The sequence below is a fragment of the Haplochromis burtoni genome, unplaced genomic scaffold (genome assembly GCF_018398535.1).
Source record: "Haplochromis burtoni strain Fernald_Lab_line unplaced genomic scaffold, NCSU_Asbu1 Contig_109, whole genome shotgun sequence".
NCBI lineage: Eukaryota > Metazoa > Chordata > Actinopteri > Cichliformes > Cichlidae > Haplochromis > Haplochromis burtoni.
Window position 1 is genome coordinate 544,724 of NW_024582470.1, and position 19,137 is coordinate 563,860.

The following is a 19,137-nucleotide window of genomic DNA, read 5'->3' on the forward strand; positions in this document are numbered from 1 at the left end:
TTGGTTATGCGCTTCTTCCTACCCGGCTACCGTAGGTCATAGCGCGAACCCACGTGGTTAATCAAAACATCATGGCGGCTGGCTTCAAGTAAGAATATACAAGCTCTCCGTTCTATGTTAGTGAAAATATCACTTTTAGTTTGCTCTGTTTATTTTTTCCTTTACTTACCAGCGGAGTAAATGCATATTTGGTGTTATAATAAATTAAATTATTTATTACACAAAATAAAACGAAAATACCGGACATCATGCATGTGACATACAGCGCACTTTATTCATTCTTGTGTCACAGCTGTAGTTTATGACTGGCTCAGATATTTGTCATTGACGTGTATAGCAAGAGTACTCGGTCACTCTCTTCGCTGTGCTGTTTCTGACGGAGCTTCTGATGTGTCTGTGCTATGGCTTTCTTTACCGCGTTCCCTTTTATCTTGCAGGACTGCTGAGCCTCTGGAGTACCACCGGAGCTTTCTAGTCAGTGTTGAAAACAAGTTTATCCAACACTTGACAGACAAGTGTTGCTCTCTGGATAGATATGAACTGTTATTTGTTTCTCGTTTCTCTTCAGAAAGAAAACTGTCGGCCTGATGGACGAGAGCTGACCGAATTCAGAACCACAACACTGAACATAGGTGAGACTTCCCCACAGTGTGTGTGCGAGAGAGAAGTTTCTGTAACCTACATAGGATTTTTAATTTTATTTCCATGTTTAGGGTCAATTTCCACAGCAGATGGCTCAGCCCTGGTGAAGCTTGGAAACACCACAATCATATGTGGAATTAAAGCGGTAAACACATTTGCTTTTCCTTTTTGTTGTTGTTGTTTTATTTCGTGAGTGTGGACCAGGTTGATGAGTACTCACCTATATCTCCTCCTCCTGCAGGAGCTAACAAACCCTACAGTGGAGGCACCTGGTAAAGGCTACATTGGTAGGTGTAGTAAGAAGTCTTCGTTTTCTCCCATTCTTTCTTTGTTAATTATCTGATATCACATCATTCAAACATTGATGTCATCTCTGTCAGTGCCCAACGTGGACCTGCCACCCCTGTGTTCCTCTCGCTTTCGTCCGGGACCACCGGGAGAGCAGGCCCAGGCTGCCAGCCAGTTTATCGCTGATGTCATTGAAAGGTGCGCGACTTCAATATATGTTAGCTTTTTTAGTTTTTATTTTAAATGAGTGACAGTTTTTAAGCCTGGTGCTGGTTTAACTGAGTTTTTATGTGGCTTTTTGAAGCTCTGAAGTGATAAAAACAGAGGATCTGTGCATCGACAGAGGAAAGGTAAACCCAAGAGTCGCGGAGCTACACTGACACACAATTTGACCTTTAATTATCCAGCCATGGGTACTAAAACTGCGGACTCTTGTTGCAGCTCTGCTGGGTGCTGTACTGTGACCTCATGTGTCTCGACTATGATGGGAACATATTGGATGCTTGTGTTATCGCTCTGCTGGCTGCTCTAAAGAACAGTATGTAAATTTCTACTGTAATGTAAATTTTAAAAAAAATAAAAATAAGTCCATGTGTCGTAACTGGTAATAATCAGTAGTTGAAACAAATCAGTAGTTTTTCTTTAAGCAGTACATGAACTTAACAGTATCCTGGCTCCTCACAGCACGACTCCCAGAAGTCACCATCAACAAGGAGACCTCTGCACCAGAGGTGAATTTAGAAAAGAGACGTGAGCTTCAGATTCACAAACATCTGGTCAGCGCTTCTTTTTGCATCTTTGATGAGTAAGTTTGTCTAACCATTATAAAAAAAAGAAAAAACCCAAAAAACAAATTTATAATTTCTATTTTTAAGTGATATGTGCTTCTTTTTCTAATCCTGGCCTAATCTTGCTGCAGTTCCATACTGATTGCGGACCCCACAGCTGAGGAGGAGACTCTGTCAACAGCAAACCTGACGGTGGTGACTGATGAGGATGACCGGCTCTGCTCTGTGCACAAACCAGGTGAGAAATAAGTTTGAAGGGATTTGCCTTTCTGAGACTGCATGGTATGTAGCATGAATCTAATTGGGTTGAAGATATTTTGGGCTTATCCCTTACTGGAAGAGCCAAAGCGTGTAGCTGATTTGCCAGATTTAATGCCAATGTCCTTCCTGGCACGATGCCAAAGGGGATTTATGTTTCTAGTTGGGGTAGAATCAGCAATCCTTCATTTGCTTGCCAAGCAAATGTGTTAACCACTACGCTATGGAGCTACTCCTTTACCTGATTTAGTATTAACACAAAAAAAACGTCCTCAAAATACCCCTGTTGTATGAATCAATGCATGTGTAATAGTAACACAAACATAAACTGACGGCTTCAAAATGAACACTCAGGTTCAGTCAACAGAAATTAAAAAACAAAAAACAACAACTCAAAAATGCCAAAAAGACATTTTTAACTTAACTGGGAAATACTGTTCTATACATTGCTACTTGTTGCTCAGGTGGGACATCACTGTCAGGAGAGAGGCTGCAGGAGTGTATCAGCCGAGCAACAACACGACAGAGAGAGATCCAGAAACTCATTGACAAAGTTGCACACAGTGTGAAGAAGGCACAATAATGACACTTGGACGATGTTTTTTTTTTTTTTTTTTTTTATCTAAAAGTTGTATTTTTCACTGTCAATATATATTCTTTTTTTTTAATAACAATAAAACTGCTGACAAAGACCGCTTTAAAAAATTATTTCTCAGTGTCCGGAAATGTCTCACACACACTCACTTGATGTCTCGTAAGAATACGCTCATGGCTCCTGTACTAATTAAAAGGAAATGCCTTTTCAAAATGTGCTGTACAAAAGCAGGTACACCATCTTGCATGATGATCTTGAGTCCTCGTTTGAGCCCTGTGCTGGGACTGCTTAAAAGAAGAAAGACTTCCAACAGACTGAGAGGTAGAGAGCTGCCCCCAGGCACAATTCCAAGATCAGATTTGCATTTCACATGTAACGGTTACACAGGGAGGATTTGGTGTCAGTACGCTCTGTCGGGATCCGTGCTTAAAGGGCAGTTTCTACCTGGGTCAACCGAGCAGAGGCAGGAGGATCGGGCTTCTCGAGGGGAATCCTCTGAGAATGTGCATCTGCGATCCTCTCAGTTCACAGGGCCTCCATCAGAGACAGCTCTTCCACAAAGGAGGGGGGTGGTGCGTTATTGTGGAAGCCCACTACCTACAACAATCCTCTTCTGTGTCATCTCAAAAAATAGCATTAATATTTTTTTTTTAACTTTAGGGCTCCCTTTTCTAACCCCCCCCCCCCCCCAAATCCCCTACGGTGGACACAGTTTTGGTTCTCTCCCAAACATCTGACAACCATTACATACAAATTTGTCAGCTAGAAAAAGACAAACAGAAAAGAGTTTTTTGTGGGGTTTTTCGTTGTTTTTTTGCCTACACTCTCGACAGCGAGGCAGGTAAAGAGCACAATATGGATCATTCACGTCCTTTTGTGTGTGGATTTGGGTGGGGGGAAGGTTTTAGTGTGATTTAAGTCTTTCATGATTTGGGGAGGGGCTGAGGCGTGCTCCTCTTCCTCTTACTTCTTGGTTGGCTGGCGGTATGGTGCCGTGGCACTCCCCCCTGAGGAGCTGCTGCTCCCATAGCCATTTGCTGCTGCTGCTGCATTTGGTGCTGCAAGAATTGCAACTGTTCAGTGCAAAAAGAAACATGGAAGAAGGACAAAAAAATAGACTTCAGTATGTTACGACAAATAAGATAATGCAGAAAGAAATAATGATATTGACTTTAAGATTTATGTAAGCATCTCAAGCTCGTTTAACACATGTAAACTGGAATCCCTTGCTAAAACGTCGTCTAGCAGAGTGCCTTGTGTCGTACAACTGGCATGGGTTAGTGAAGCTGATCTAAAGCCTGATACATAGAACATACAAGAAGAGTGTGCGGAGAAACACAGGAGAGTGGTTAATGGGTTGCAGAGGGGAAGGAAGAGGAAGGAAGAGATAAGATTTGGGGCAGGTCATGTTTTGGGGAGTGAGGCGGGATACAGTCAAGCAGCACCAGTGGCGTCTGGAAGACAAAAATTATTGGCTGTGATCCTGGCATAAAAACAAACAAACAAACATGCAGCTCAGCAAACCGTGCGTTGTGCTCAGAGTAAGCCAGCAACCTCAACTGGGCAAAAGAAAAAAAATCTTAACTCAGATTCATGCTTACAGTGGAACAACTTAATGTCTCTGTCGCAATGCCGCCGGCTACCTTTCAGCGGTCTGTTCCCAGTGACACAGTTTCAGAACCTGCTGCTAAATGGCTGTGCAAGAACATGCCTCCCACTCTGACACTTTGTTAGTTGTTGCCATTGGAAGTGCTGCGAGCTCTGGTGTGTGGGTTGCTGGAAGTACTGGGGCTACTGTGGTCTTTATCAAACAGCATAGTAACCAAACATACAACACAATATGGAGTGAATGGTGTTTATCTATAAAATGTATTTGAAAGAAGATTTTTATAAAAACTTATAATTATTTATTTATTTTAGGAAAATAATACGGTTTATACTAAAACTATCTCAGTATTATATAAAGGTTATGGATGGAAGCTATTTTTAAAATCCATTAACGTGATAAAAATACTAAATCTATATGTCATAAAGCTAGTTTACCTAATTCCCTCACACTTTATGGTGCAGCACAACAGAAGCCTGCAAGCTAAATAAAAACAAGGAGAGCTGGTGGAAGCAGGTGTGTCTAATCTCAATAGCTCTTATAAACTCTATATGTGTATATGGATGTTAATGTTGCCGTATTACTTGGATCTGTGGCTGGTGCTGCTGCTGAAGCCTTGGAGAAGGCAGCGGGGGCCCAGACCCGTCCAGCCCACAGCCCAACTGGGACAGCACTAAGGTGGAGGGGAAGGGGAGGAGGGAGACAGGGAGCCCCAGAGGGAAGGACATGATGGCGAGAGGGAAAGAAGCAGCAGAAGAAGGAATGGGGGGGGGGAAAAGTGTAAAGACAGGAAATGAACAAGTGAAAAAAGTAGAATATTTGCGAGGATTAGCGGGAGAGCAGGGGTGAGTTGTGGTTTCAGGAGTGCGTAAACACACACAGAGATGGAAGAGAGAGAAGCAAAAACAAATGTTGCAGGGAGGCCAAAGATAAATGACCGTGTGCGTTGAGTTTTAAAAAGCGCATTATGGAGAAATAGCGTGAATTGGGAGATTCAGGGAATTTAGCGAATAGGGCAAATTGAGAAGAGGGACAGGAGGACAGTGTAGGAGGAAAGACAGAAGGGTGGGGGCAAAAAAAAAAAAACAATTAAAAAAGAAAAGAGAAAATGTGGCAGAGAAGAAGGGGAAGTTGAGTCTCTCCTGTCAGATGTTACATGTTCCACTGAGAGGAACAATGGCTAACTTCAACAAAATGGTCATGTTTAGTTACAGACTGAGAGTCCTAACGAACAGTAATTACAGTCATGAATACATTAGTACATCTTATCTTATTAGTACTAGTTAGTGTCACGGTGTCATTTTGTTTAGGAACAGGTTAATGAAGAGAAATGTTTTGCGTGTGTGTGTGTATGTGTGCTTGTGCGGCTCATACCTGCTGCCTGTGGAGACATGAAGCCTCCCACTCCCAGATTTATGACAGCCGTTTGCTGGTTCCCTAAACTTTGATCTGACCCCTGGTCACTCTATGAAGAAAGTCAAAGACAACACAAGGCTGTCACACACAACTGCCACCAAAGCAGAACATGTGACAGTAAATCACACACATATATATTTAAAAAACTTAAAAGGGGCAAGCAGTAGTGATTTTGGTTCCATATCGTTAGGAAGTGAAATGTTTTGGCAGTGGTTACAGATTCTGTACATCACGGCCGCTAGATGCCATTCCCTGTTATTCCAATCAGATTTGTTCAAATTAATCTTTTTTAAGATGCAGAGTGTCTCAATAACTATTAAGAGGTGTAAATATTTCGCAACGACTCAAATCCAAGCAGGATTTATCAGGTTCAGTAGTTTCAAATTGTTGTTCTAAAGCCATTATTCATTCGCCTCTTTAGGACTACATTTCTTTTGTATTTGTGACTTTTTCCTAGTCAGTCTGGCATGCAGCCCAGTTACTCCATCGCATTAGTTTAATTTTAGCCCTTTTCCCATTGTACCTACTCGGCTCAACTCAACTTGGCCTTTTAGAGTTTTCCATTAGTTGGCAGTACCTGGTGTACTTTTGTAGTACCTACTCGCCAATCTGAAAATGTGGCATCAACAGACCACATACAACCGACTGGCCAATCAAGTCCTTCCCAAAAATCAAACCCAACATTTTTACAACACAGCAACGAGGGAAATGCCAAAAACCCAGCGTCGTACACCATCATCTCGATATCCTCCATTGCTGTGTCGTGTCGCATTAAAATGACGCCATGGGACTTTTGGCTGTGTTGCTATAACGACGGAAAACCCATTGAGATGGCACTCAACTGTAATGGAAAATGAATGAAATTGAGTAGAGCTGTGTTTAATCTAAAATGGTGGATTTGATTTTTGTGAAGGAGTCGCACTCATGACTCATTGAGTGATGCCACTGATTGGCCAATCGGTTGCATGAGATCTGTTGATGCCACATTTTTGGATCGACTCAGATCGCTTGGATCCCTGGGCTGAATAAGTACTAAAAAGTACATGGCAGGTACTGCCACCTAATGGAAAACCCTAAAAAAACCAAGTCGAGTCAACCCGAATAGGTTCAAGTGGAAAAGAGGCAGTACAGCGCTCCCTTTAAAACCATGCTAGTTTTCTCAGTTCACAGGTATGAATAGTTTTTGTATTCTATATTTTTTTAATAGGTGTGCCTAAGCTAACTAACTAAATGATGCCAAGCTACACATCTGTGAAGATGGACACTAAACATGACCAAAATCAAACCTCTCATATTTATTAGAAGATAATTTCTAACATCTCTCTGTTGCTGTAATTTAATTAAGATGTGTTCTTCTATACTATGAAAATATGGTGTTTGAGTCTCACCGTCTCCCCCCCTTGCTGCTGAGGACTGGAGGTGGCTGACTGACTCTGCTGTGGGGAGAACTGAGACAGCTGCTGCTGCTGCAGAGAATTAAAGATGAGAGGACCAGTGGGGATCTGAAGATGTAAAATACAAACACCAACGAACAAAAAGTGGTGGAATAAAACACAGGGAGATGAGGATGAAGGACAGAGGGAAGGCAGAGGGAAAGGAATGATGCACACGTAACCAAAAAGGGAGGAAAAAGGAAATGGAGCGTTAACAAAGAGATCGGCACTGATCATTATTACTATCAGACTAACAGAGCTAGAGCTACAAAGGACTATAAAGGGAATGGCACAAGCAGTGATCCTCAAACAGGCTGTGTCTGCATTCAGATTACATCCTTGACTTCTTCTGCTGCTATTCCTCTAGCAAAAAAAACCTTTGCTAAGAGACTCTTAGCAGTTCAAGAGGTAAAGGGGGTAAAAATGTTATAAAGCTAAGTTGTTGTTCAGGTCAGGACATTGCATAACAAAAGATGCATGCCCCTTATTGCACTAAAGCACTTTCAAGGGTTTACACTACATTGCATATGCAATGAGGTGTGGGGAAATTTAAGCTGCCGATTTCACTATTTCAGGTGTGCCAACACAGGTGAAGATCAGGACTAAGTCACTATGCCAAACAAATACCCAGTGCATGCTACTGAAAGTGTGTTAAGACTAAACTGTAGAGTCATACCTGGAGTAGGTTCAGAGGTCTCAACCCAGCACTGCTATTCAGGCCAAAAGGACTCCCTGGAAAACAAATCGGAGTTACCACGAAACAGCGAGACAATCAGGGCTTTATCTTATCTCTTCTAATGTCATTAGACCCAGTCTTTTTTTTTTTTTTTTTACTGGACAGGTACACACTCTAGAACTGGATTTAATTAAAAAAATAACTCTGTAAATGTAATGCAAAGGTAATAAAAAGGGGGACATGACTATGGAATCTTACCCGCCTGTGCTGCAGACTGCATGGTAGGCATCAACCCTCCAGTTGGCAGGATTCCACTCAGGTTTAAGCCTGTGCCCAGCATGGGATTGGAGCCACTCATCAAAGCCTGAGGACTGCTACACAGACAGTACAAGATCATTATTAAAAGCGACAGTGATCAGCAGGTGCTATGTGGCATTCGTGACAGTTTAAAATTATTACCAGACTGAGCTGACCACGTTGATGAAATTGAGCCCTGCTGGATTGGCCATGACCTGTGACGATGTGGTTCCTGTAGTGATGGATGTACCCATGGTGGGCAGGGGAATAGTCATGACGGGCAGCGTCTGGCTTAAAGCTAGCGGCTGTTGGGTAAAAGGCGTGAGGAGGGCATTCTGTGACTGGTTCTGAACCAAGGGAGGGTCTGAAGGGGTAGGGGTCACTGAAAGAGGAGCGGAGAGGGCATCAGGGGGGTGAGGGGTCGAGCATGGCGTATTGGTAGGCGTTGGGGTAGATGGCTTGGGGGTTCCCGATCCTGAAAGGGGGAAAGAGGGCCAAAATAGTACAACACTTTAACAAGACACAGTACTTTTCAGTCAATTAAAATCCATTATTAAAACTAAATTTAAATTATGAGGCACTAGTTATACCAAAACCTGATCCCCCTTTTAATGTCAATTTGCGTGACATCTTAGTTAATCCTTTGATAATACTACAGAGAATAGGGCTTGCAGTTGTCCAGTATTATGTGTATTTGCTAAGCTCCCAATATGTTACTGTTTTTCCATTTTTGTCAACATAATTTATCAGAATATGTTCAAAAACTCCAAATTGGGAAAATTCAGAAGCTTAAAGCAGATTTAAAACATTCCAGAACAACTAATCGGACTCCAGCACTCACTCTGATTGGATCCCATTGGGGAGAGGGAGGCAGGTGACAGCAGGCCCACCTGGCCCAGCTCCATTGAGTGCTTTCTGTTCAGAGACTGGCTTTTGGCTGGAGGGGGTGTAGGACACTTAAGTAGACCACTGGTGGTTTGTGAACTATATGGATTACCTGAAAAATAAAGACATAACATATTTATAATAGAGATGGCACGATACCACTTTTTTATGTCCGATACCGATACTGATATCATAAATTTGGATATCTGCTGATACCAATATAAATCCGATATAGTGTATTTTATAATCAATAAAACGGTTTTTTTAATATCTTGCTGCTTTTTGTGTAAGTTCGTACTCAAGTTTAAAAAACAAAACAAAACTAAATCTATTCTGTTATACCTGTATGCAAAAAATACACTGCACCCAAAATATTTCATAGTTCAGCAATACTGAGCTAATAAACTTAAACCTACACCATCCTCCCTATGCTGGTATTTTAAAGAGTAATTCGTGGAAATACTAAGCAACCTAACTAATAGGGTTGCCAACTCCCAGCAAAAAAAATAAAAAAATAGGGAACCACCCCCACCCTCCACCTCATAATGCTTAATTGACGTAATCGACTTTCATTTAATGCATGTGTAAAAAAAGAAAAGAAAAGAAAAGCACAGAAATCAATACTTTTTCTACAATAATTAAATAGATTCAACATCTTTCTTCAACAGAATTGCAGACTGCACAGATAGTACCTTCCCAAAGGAAAAATTACTGTAGTTTACTAGGTTATAAATTGGACATAATAGTTCCTATATACAATAATGGATTTCTGTACATTTCACATCAGATGAAAACATTGGTTGTAAGATTCAGATAGTTATTTATTAAAAACTAGACATAACAATTAGAAAGAAAACTATGTCTTTGTGCCCCCCCTTCCCTGTTAATGCCCTACTAGTCGTCAGCTACGTAGAAAAGGATCCTGGTGTAGAAAGTAATATTAAATAAATTCTAACAACAGCTTTTTTATTTCTCTCCGATATCCGATCCAGTAATTTAGGTCAGTATCGGACCGATACGTAATATCGATCGGTCCATCTCTAATTTATAATACTCTTTTCCAAAAAGAATGCACTATTAGAGCAGATCTGGTTCCACCTTTGCTGAGAATGACCTTGAACAGACTCAGAAACATGTTTGCAGTGCACTTAATGCCTCTCTTATAATGCAACTTAATTATCCTAAAGAATCAAACTAGCAGATTTGCCTGCAACCCTTTTTTCCCTTCAAAGTAGCACACAAATATGGGGTGTTTTTAGCCACTAATTAAGGATTTGTGTGACGTCAATGAACAATCGCACTAGAAGTAGAAGTTGTACCTGAGGAGCTGCTTCCTGATCCTGACGGCAGTTTGATGGGAGGGGGCCGGTGCTTCACCCCTTTTCCCAACAGAGAAGTCTGGACCAGTGGAGAAATACCATCACCCTGCGTGTGACAGTTAAACCTGTTTTTTAGCCGCACTGCATAACAAGAGTAACCCAAAAGTAATGTTCTCATCTGCACTAATTCCAAATCACCAAATATTGATCAGTTTGACACATCTGAATCTCCCAAGCAAAGAAGCATGAATCTTCATGTTTACCTCATCTTTGCTAGGGGAGGGAGGCCCCTGACCCATGTTGCCTGAGTTATGGGACACTTTGACCTGACACTTGACGTCTCTCTCATACACTCCTTTGTACTGAGTAAGAAATCTGTTAAAAAGACAAAAACCTTGCATCACACTTTCCTAACACCAGATCCCTAAAAAGTCTGTATGAATGAATGAATTTCTGAAGAGTAGCCCACAATGTGACTTACCGGTCCGCATCAATCTTTGAACCTATGAGGAAACTGTGAATGACACACAAAAAACGATGAAGATTAATTTAATCAAAGCAGCATTTTAAATTCAGTTTAATATAACCAGTTTGTCTTAAAGGTGTCCTTACGGAGGATGTATGAGCTTTAGGTCTGGACTGTCGTCCTCTGCTTTTGATTCTTTAGCACAGTAGATCTTCCCGTACACAAGCGGGTCTCCCATCGACTGGAAAATAGAAACCTTGGTCCTCTGAGCTTGGCCCCCAACTTCACACTCAAATGTGTAGTCATCTACAACTTCCTGTGTAAGGAAAAAAAAATAAGAGGACAAAAAAATCTAATGACAAGAACACCTTAAATGGATGTGTGCAGTGACATTATATTATTGTGCAAAATTTAGCAATTAAGTATTGTAATCATACAGTCCGTATATTTAATGTATGGTAGAACTACCTGTAGCATCTTCAGTTCCAATGCTACAGTCATAATAGAAATTGTAGCTACTGGGAGAATAGTATTGCTAACTTGGTTTATATAAATATTTTGACTTTATATAATATTAACACATTAAGACATATTGAGAAGAAGCAGAGGTTGAAGAGAGTTGGGAGTAAGCAGTCTTTAATGTGGATATTAAAAGACACATTCCCTGTATTGAGCTTCAATTCTTTAACCTTCAGGCGACCAGATGACCCCAACTTCAAATTTATATTTTCCATTATCATGTTTTTAATTGTAAAAATGTTACATGCCACATGTTTAACAATCTACTTCTCCAACGTTTTTCCCCATTTTTAAAACAGAAACTAACCGATTGTTGTAGCAAAGGATAATGGAAACTAATATGGAGTCATAATTCATGGCTTTATATTTTAGTGTAATTCGTTGATAATTAAGCTTCTGAGTTTTTTGTTTGTTTGTTCTTTTACACAAAATATTTTAATGGACATGGACTGAACCACCACTCACAACCACTAGCACTTTATATAGCCTCTGTAGAAATTATCTACACCCTCACTTATCTTAACTGCACTACTGTATAGCTCTGTGTAAATAATCATTCTGTACATATGATAATTTTTAACCCTACAACTGTTTACAACTTGCATAGTTCCCATTTCTGTATAGCTGTATATCTCAGATTTCTGTAAAGTTATTTATTTCATATTCTGTATAGTTTTTCATATTTATATCCTGTTCATAGCTTGTACTCACTACAGCCTGTACATACTTATAGTTATAGAATATTCACAACATACTTCATACCGTGTACATTATAACATACCATAATAGACCCATTTCTGTAATATACTCACATATCTATATTATTGCTAATATATATTGTAATATATCTGTATCACTAAAGCACTTCTGGATGGATGCAAACTGCATTTCGTTGCCCTGTACCTGTGCAATGACAATAAAGTTGAATTCTATTCTATTCTATTAAATGCAACACAAGTCAAATATGATGCATGTCTAGATTAAACAGAAGCATGGGGGTAACAAAGGCTGAACAAGACCCTGATGAACAAGTATTGCCTAAACAAATGAAAAATTGATGTAAATTTACTTGTAGAATTTTTTTTTAAATTTATTTTATCACATAAAAATGACTGAAAACCATCATTAATCATATCAGAAAATTTTAGCAGATTTGTGACGGACAAGGAAATGGTACAAGCAACTGGATGTATTTAAAAAACACAGCATAAAAAGGTGACAGTAACAACCTCAACTCGGTCATTTTATTGGTCAGTCCCACAACATTAAAAGTGGGACAACCTCCTTGTGGATAGGGGGAAAAAATCAGTGGTTATCTGTGGACTGCATAATTTTTTTTTAAATTTATTTTTGCCCTTGAAGACCAATTGCAAGTAGCTGCACCATAGTTATCTCAGTTTTTTAGAGACAGGTTGCCTCCCACCATGTATCCTGTGCAAACACTTTGCAATTGCAAAGGCTGCTTGGTGGGAGAGATGTCTCTAAACACCTGTGGTCTGACTCAGACTGACTGCTATCACTCTCAGACAAATTGGAAAAGATTAGTATATAACTGCCGCCTCATTTACAAACAGAAAAGAATTGGAATCAATCTGAATCAGTCTGTGCCAGTAAGCTCGACTTATCTGTGACATCTCTTTGCAATAGGAGACTCGGCTCAGCTGGTTAAGTAAATGCATAAAACCAAGTTGCAGAGCACCTTTATCACTTTCCAGTTAAGCTGCCATCCTGCAGCAACTGTGTCACTATTTGTGGAAGAACTACACTGTAGAGTGTGAGAATGTAAATGTTTGCTTTTCTTCCTTTAAAGAAATAATTACCATTTCAAACAAACACTCCTTGCTTATTTCTGACAGCAAACAGCCATTAATGATCTCAACAATGTAAGGTTATCTGCTGCAAAACTTACCTCAGCAGGCCAGATCACAGTTTTATGTTCAGAGCTTGCCAACTGCAAAGACCTCTCAACCACAGCGTACTTTTCCACCTAAATCAACATACATATAAAACTGTCTGTTACAGGGAGCACATTTCATTGCCAAGCAATCACGTGTGTAGTATTAAGTGGTTGTTGTTTTTTATAAGTAGTGTTGGATCAAGTATTTAAGTGTGGGTTTTATAAAAGAGCCACTCACATCAATTTCCTTGGGCACAGTTAGTTGGCAGTTGTTCTGCTTCCACATGTCAACACACTGCAAGAGATGATAGTTGACAAGCCAGAACAACAGGAAGAAAAACAGGAGGTGTTAGAGAAAATCTGTGAGAATTAAGTGACGTGAGATTTTTGTCAACGATAGCTAACAGTAAAGCGGAACACACCAGAGTACTGACACACCAACTTGTTTTCACCTATTGTTCTAATGGCTCCCTTTGGGTTTAGTCGATAATTTAGAAAAATGTAAATAGACAAAAAAATGGGATCTGTGCTTTGGGACACAGTGAATAGACCCGAGATTTTACCATGGCTGTTATGCGAAGTAACATCATCTACAATTATATTGTCATAACAAACAGGCGAATGATTCTCATTTAGGAAAACGTCTGCCAAATTTATGTGTCCCGTTTTCATGTAAAACTGTAAATGATCACAAAAGTATCAGCTTTTAGAAACATTCAAAAACACAGAAAGTGTCAGTGAGATAGTAGCTCATCCAGCTCGTGAGCCATCACAATTCAGAAGTGATTGTGCAGAATTAAGGTTATAAGTTCTGTTGTCACTGACTGGCTGTGTAATCTAACGAGGATTCAAATCCACTAAGAAATCAAAGAATCTTACAAATAGTCATATCCAGAATTATTAATTATTATTCTTTCACTTAAATCTGACAGATCAAGGAGGAGTAGCAATTCTTGTGAATTGTGGAGGGATGGAATAGACAGACACCTCACCGTTGAATAAACTTATAGGGCCATTGACTGGATGAGCTAAAAATAATTAATGCAGCAATCAAATTGAAACAAATTTTTGGCATTTATCTTAACTCTTCTGTACAAAAGGTCAGATATCCTTGAGCTATGTCTTCCCAATGAAGCAGAAGATGCTCATATTGGTGCCACGGCAACTCTGTTATAAATACGGCTGTACCTCGAATTTCCAGGTCAGTGTTACTTTTTTTTTTTTGCCTGTCCCATTTGGTTCTTTAGCCGTCAGAATTGTTGTCTGAAGACCACCCAGGATACCCAATGGATTTACTTTGCCAAATGGATCATCACGGCCTTGCCGTATTGGTCCATTTGATCGACCTTTGTTGTTATTATTTATTTTATTTTATTTTCAGTTGTTACAGACGGGGCAGACATGACTGAGGGATAGGAAAGGGAGAAAGAAAGATGAAGGAAAAGAAAAACAGAAGGGAAGAGGGACAGTGAGAAAGGGCACTTAAAAAGAGAAAGAAGAGGAAAAAAAATCTCCTGGGTCACCTGTTGAGAGAAAAAGAAGAGAAAACAAGCAAAAAAAACAGAGCAACATCAATCTAGCTAAGTGTAAACAGCAGTAAATACTAAATGTTCAATGTTGTTGTGTAGCAAGCAGGACCGACAGCGCACAATGTGCTTGGAAATAGCAGCCAATAAAGGTGTAGTTTATGTCTATGAACAGTGAACACCCGTGTGCACACCTGTGTGGATCAGCACGCTTGTATTCAAAAGGTTTCCCCATGTAATGGTCTGCTAGAGGATGTAGAGAGCCATAGCCCTGTCCCCCAGGGCATGAAGCAGGCATGGAGGAGATCCAGGCTCCAGACATCCAGAGGCCCCAGAGTGCGAGAGCCCAAGGAGGACCACCGGAGGGGCATCCGTGCCACCCTCCTGGGAAGAGCTGAGGAGAGCCCCAGATGAGGGGTCACCCAGTAGCCACGGAGCAGAAGCCAGAGGGGGCTGCAGTGGCGTGCCCGCCGGTCTGAGCCAGCTGTGCCAGAGTGAACCGAGCCGCAGGCCCAGAGGCCGGAGGCCCGAGGGCCCCCTTTGCCCCGGAAGAGGCCTGACCGAGCAACAGGCACCAGGCCCTGCCAAGTAGTCACCTAGACCCAGGAGATGTTACCCTTTCCCCCGGGGTGGAGGCAAGCAGACCGCCCCAGGCTCCGCAGCAGCAGGGAGGCCCCGCATCCCAGATCCCAATCGGACGGCCAACACCTCCTCCCAGCCCCCCCGCCCCGATGGCCAGCAGAGAACAGGGTGTGTGAAGACCCCAAACCTCCCTCCTCTCGCTCATGTGTAGTGTTGCTGCGTGTTGTTCTAAGGTGCATTTAAAACACGGGAGAGCATGGTGCTGCTGCCAGAGAGCAGCAGGTGTTAGCACGGCCCCTCCCGAGAACCCTCAATGTCTACATGGATTTAAAATTGAGAGGTGGGCACCGGCGCCAGAGGTGGGGTTGAATACACAGACCGTCCACTGGACGCCGTTAACGTGCCCACCCTCAAGGCCCTATATGTATGTGTTATGAGAGTGTGAGTAATGTGGATGTCTAAGTTGTGGAATAAAATTGAGGCACAGGTGGCCAGAAGGGGACGGGGGGGGGATGCCTCCCCTGCACCCTGGTGACACACCCGCACCCCAAGGCCCTACTTGTGTGGGTGGGTGTGTTGGAGCGGGAAGAGGGAGGCAGCCGGGGATGGGGAGGAAAAGAAGGGAGGAGCAAGATGCCCCTCCCTGGGGCCAGCTCCCCCGCTGACCCCAGTAGGCACCCCCGTCCTTCGGCACCCACCAAGGCAAGGGAGCCCAGGCCCATCCAGATCGGGGCCTACGGCAGCAGGACCGCCCAGCCCCACAGGACCCGGGGCAGCCCACCCGACCCCACCGCAGAGGAAACTGTACCCACCCTAACATTCAATCATCTCCCAGACTGCACAAGACAGTAGACACCCAGGTTAAGTTTATTCTCCACCTCTCCTATGTCTCTCCCCCACCTGCAGAGTGGACTCCTACAAGGATGGAACAAACTCCCTGTCAGTTGAAGAGCCCCCTAGTTAGGCCGATGTGCCAGAGGCCCCCTGCGCCAGGGCTAAGCCCCCATGCACCCACCCGCCCACAACCTCGGCGACACACCAACAAGGACCTAAGCCCCCAAGGCCCAGCCAGAGCCCTAGCACGGAGGCGAAGCACCCATGAACCCCAAGCCCCCACGCCTGCCCCGCATCCACTCAGGGGCAGCCAGGCTACCAGGCCAGTAACCTACGTCCGCCAGCACAGACCCTCCCCCAGCCCTGCTGCACACAGCCACAGGGAAAACACCTTGGTGCAGCTACTTGCAGAACAGGTCAGTGTTACTTACTAAATGACATAGTTAGAGCGGGAAACGGAGCATCAGAACTAACTGTGCTGTCTTTGAGAAGGGCTTTCTCAGAGTCAATCACGCCTAGCCTAGAGGCTACCAAAGCCTCCAGTGGATGTAAAATACTGCACCAACAGTGCTAACAAGACAGATCATATTTCTCCCATATTAGGTTCTCTTCATTGGCTCCCTGTTAGAATTGAATGAATTGAATTTAAAATTCTTCTCCTAAAATACAAAATCTTGACCAATCAGGACCCATCATATCTTAAAGGCCTCTTAGTATCATGCTATCCCAAAAGAACACTTTGCTCTCAAACTGCTGGCTTACTTGTAGTTCCTAGAATTACTTAAATTAGAACAGGAGGCAGTGCCTTCAGCTATTAGGGCCCTCTGCTGTGAAACCAAATCCCAGTTTGGATTCAGGCCCTCACCTTCCACGTAACCTGATGTGTACCTCCCGAGAAATGCAACCACACTTGGAGCTGACGCAGCATGACTGGTGCGGATTATGGAATATGTCTAAGAGGGGATTGCAGTTACACTGCAAGTTACAATGTTACAACGTAGATTTCCCGCATGTAGATTTCGTAGATTTCAGACTAATGCCTGAACTAAAGCACAATTCAGGCATTCGTCTGTGTTTAGTTTTATGTCCTTTTTCACTCTTTTTGCTCCCTGACCCTGATTCTGCTGGAGGCTTCTTTAAATATTTCCTTCCAATTGTCACAATTTCTTGATCATGAGGGGGATTGCCTCATTGTTGGGGTTTCCTCTTGAATACCGCAAGGTCTGTAACTTGTGATTTGAAGCGACATAAATAAACCTGAATTGAGGGGCATGGCATAAAAAATGGATCACCTGCATCCATTATAATAACATGGACCCTCAGGTTTTACACAAACTTGTGGAGTACATACTGTTAATAAAGCCAAATGGAGGAGACAAAATACAAGGAGATACAAATATAATCTATAATAAAGTAGTAGTAGTCCCAGTTCATACTTTTGGACCTTGATATATACTTTACAAACTGTGTGGATGTTTCCCACTTACGTTTCCGATCTTTGAGATCTTCAGGTCTATGACAGGCGCGGGTTTCCTCTCTTTTCTTCTCTGTAGGTAGTCGTAGAGTCGTAGCTGTGGTGGTATGGGAAGGTGGGATAGCTCCTGCTGCCTGTTCAGTGCAGCCCGAGAGTGCCTCTTGAAACACCTACAAAGCAAACAATTAACGCGTGTTAACAAAACCAAGGTCTTTGCTTCATTTATTGGCTTTTTTCCTTTATACAGTCACAGAGCTTGCACTTCCCTGCCTTCAATTTCACAAAATAAACATCCGTAAATGAGATCTTTATCCTGGCATAGCCGATTTCACACTGAGCTGGCTTCAACCTAGATGAACATTAGAGGGTATTCAGTACCGTTTCATGGAGCGAGTGTTCATTTTCTGTTTGTTGTAAAGCAGGCGGTTAGCTGTGCAAGTAACAGAAATGGAGGGGTCCAGGCACAGAGGTTCAGCTGTAGCCAAAATCAACTGACTTTCCAACTGCAGTTTGTCATCCTAAAGCAAAGAGAAAGGACATGTTACAGAAAACACCTGAGCCTGGAAAATTCTGGGACGGAGCACCACACTAGTAACTCCAAATGCACTTTAAATGAAAACACACAACAACATGTTTCAGATAAAACATACTGAACAATACTTTACCTGTGTCCACTTGTGGTGGTCACTGGTCATGGCATGGACATCACAGATGAGAGTCTGCAGGGAAACAAAGTTGTTATGAATATAATGTAAGTCAGATTTATTGTGCTAAAGATCTAATGTGGTTTTCCACTCATGCCTCCTCATAATCTTATTCTGTCTTTACCTGCATGGTTGGCCGCAGTAGGATATGTCTGCTCTGATAGGTGGGAATCTTGGTATTACCAGACTGCCGGTAGTCTCTGACCTCTACTATTACACAGCCACAGTGGAAGATGTTCACCTGACACACAAAGCATGACCGAGAGGTGGTTACAAACACAGGGAGCTCATTAATCAAAATAGAAACCTTACATGGTTCTTAGCTCTTTATATATTTAAGCAGAAATGTGACACTTTTGCACCATCTTTTGTTTAAAATGATTGGATTTCAAAATGCACCACGCTTGCACACAACCTGTGATTTCTCCAACAAATCCACCAAAATAGGGGGCAACTCCTCAGCGTCGAGGTACTCCAGCAGTTCTCCTTCTTCATATGGCAGGCGAATGGTTTCAGAATCTAGAAAGTAACACAAACATGCAGGTGAGAACACTGCAGCACAAAGAGCCAAAAAACAAAACCCAACGGTCAATGTAATGATCTAACTTGACTTACCAGATCCATTTTTGCCCCTGAGCATTAAAGAATAGCCTTCATTCCCAGGGTACAGATTGACCACCAGACATGATACAGACTCCTGAGACACCAGCTTCTCCAGTAGATTCACATTTCTCCTCAAATTCTTCAGAGAGACAGCAAATGAAACACACAAAAGACAAATTCTCCTCATTAGAAGCACAAACCTTATTAGTTATACCTGCTTAATGGCATTTAAAAAAAAAAAAATTCTTAAAAAAAAAAAAGATATCTCTCTTGTGGCGAGTGCAACAGAACCAAGGACTCCTCGAAGTGAAGCCTAAGATGCCCCCCCC

The 19,137-nt window shown here is 42.2% G+C and overlaps 2 protein-coding genes across 7 annotated transcripts in view; one reads left to right on the forward strand and one right to left on the reverse strand.

Annotated features, from left to right (window-relative positions):
- Nucleotides 1–21: 21 nt before the first annotated feature.
- exosc8 (exosome component 8) lies at nt 22–2,596 on the forward strand. Its single transcript, XM_005928088.3, has 11 exons — nt 22–88; nt 438–474; nt 569–632; nt 714–787; nt 884–929; nt 1,023–1,128; nt 1,235–1,280; nt 1,372–1,468; nt 1,615–1,735; nt 1,850–1,956; nt 2,441–2,596. Exons 1-11 carry the CDS (start codon nt 72–74, stop codon nt 2,557–2,559), a joined length of 834 nt encoding a protein of 277 aa, XP_005928150.1. The 5' UTR covers nt 22–71; the 3' UTR covers nt 2,560–2,596.
- A 24-nt stretch (nt 2,597–2,620) lies between these two features.
- supt20 (SPT20 homolog, SAGA complex component) overlaps nt 2,621–19,137 on the reverse strand; it is an 18,903-nt gene continuing 2,386 nt past the window's right edge. The window contains exons 5-24 of one of the 6 annotated variants that reach the window (XM_005928083.3): nt 18,821–18,947; nt 18,621–18,724; nt 18,330–18,446; nt 18,167–18,220; nt 17,880–18,019; nt 17,515–17,671; nt 13,324–13,380; nt 13,098–13,175; nt 10,816–10,985; nt 10,685–10,717; nt 10,467–10,578; nt 10,204–10,309; nt 8,841–8,996; nt 8,162–8,474; nt 7,961–8,073; nt 7,703–7,758; nt 6,982–7,095; nt 5,552–5,642; nt 4,762–4,850; nt 2,621–3,644 (exon numbers count right to left, since the gene is read on the reverse strand). In XM_005928083.3, the coding sequence (XP_005928145.1) occupies nt 3,495–3,644; nt 4,762–4,850; nt 5,552–5,642; nt 6,982–7,095; nt 7,703–7,758; nt 7,961–8,073; nt 8,162–8,474; nt 8,841–8,996; nt 10,204–10,309; nt 10,467–10,578; nt 10,685–10,717; nt 10,816–10,985; nt 13,098–13,175; nt 13,324–13,380; nt 17,515–17,671; nt 17,880–18,019; nt 18,167–18,220; nt 18,330–18,446; nt 18,621–18,724; nt 18,821–18,947 (2,337 nt within the window). In that variant the 3' untranslated portion in view covers nt 2,621–3,494. Of the gene's footprint in view, nt 3,645–4,761; nt 4,851–5,551; nt 5,643–6,981; nt 7,096–7,702; nt 7,759–7,960; nt 8,077–8,161; nt 8,475–8,840; nt 8,997–10,203; nt 10,310–10,466; nt 10,579–10,684; nt 10,718–10,815; nt 10,986–13,097; nt 13,176–13,323; nt 13,381–17,514; nt 17,672–17,879; nt 18,020–18,166; nt 18,221–18,329; nt 18,447–18,620; nt 18,725–18,820; nt 18,948–19,137 lie in introns of all 6 variants that reach the window. The other 5 variants (XM_005928084.3, XM_042223345.1, XM_005928082.3 and 2 more) reach the window with 5 other exon arrangements.

Bases quoted from the DNA above. Each gene is read 5' to 3' on its own strand.
- exosc8 (XM_005928088.3), top strand. The intron at 475-568 runs GTCAGTGTTGAA...GTTTCTCTTCAG, and splicing joins AGTACCACCGGAGCTTTCTA to AAAGAAAACTGTCGGCCTGA. The intron at 1,957-2,440 runs GTGAGAAATAAG...CTTGTTGCTCAG, and splicing joins CTGCTCTGTGCACAAACCAG to GTGGGACATCACTGTCAGGA.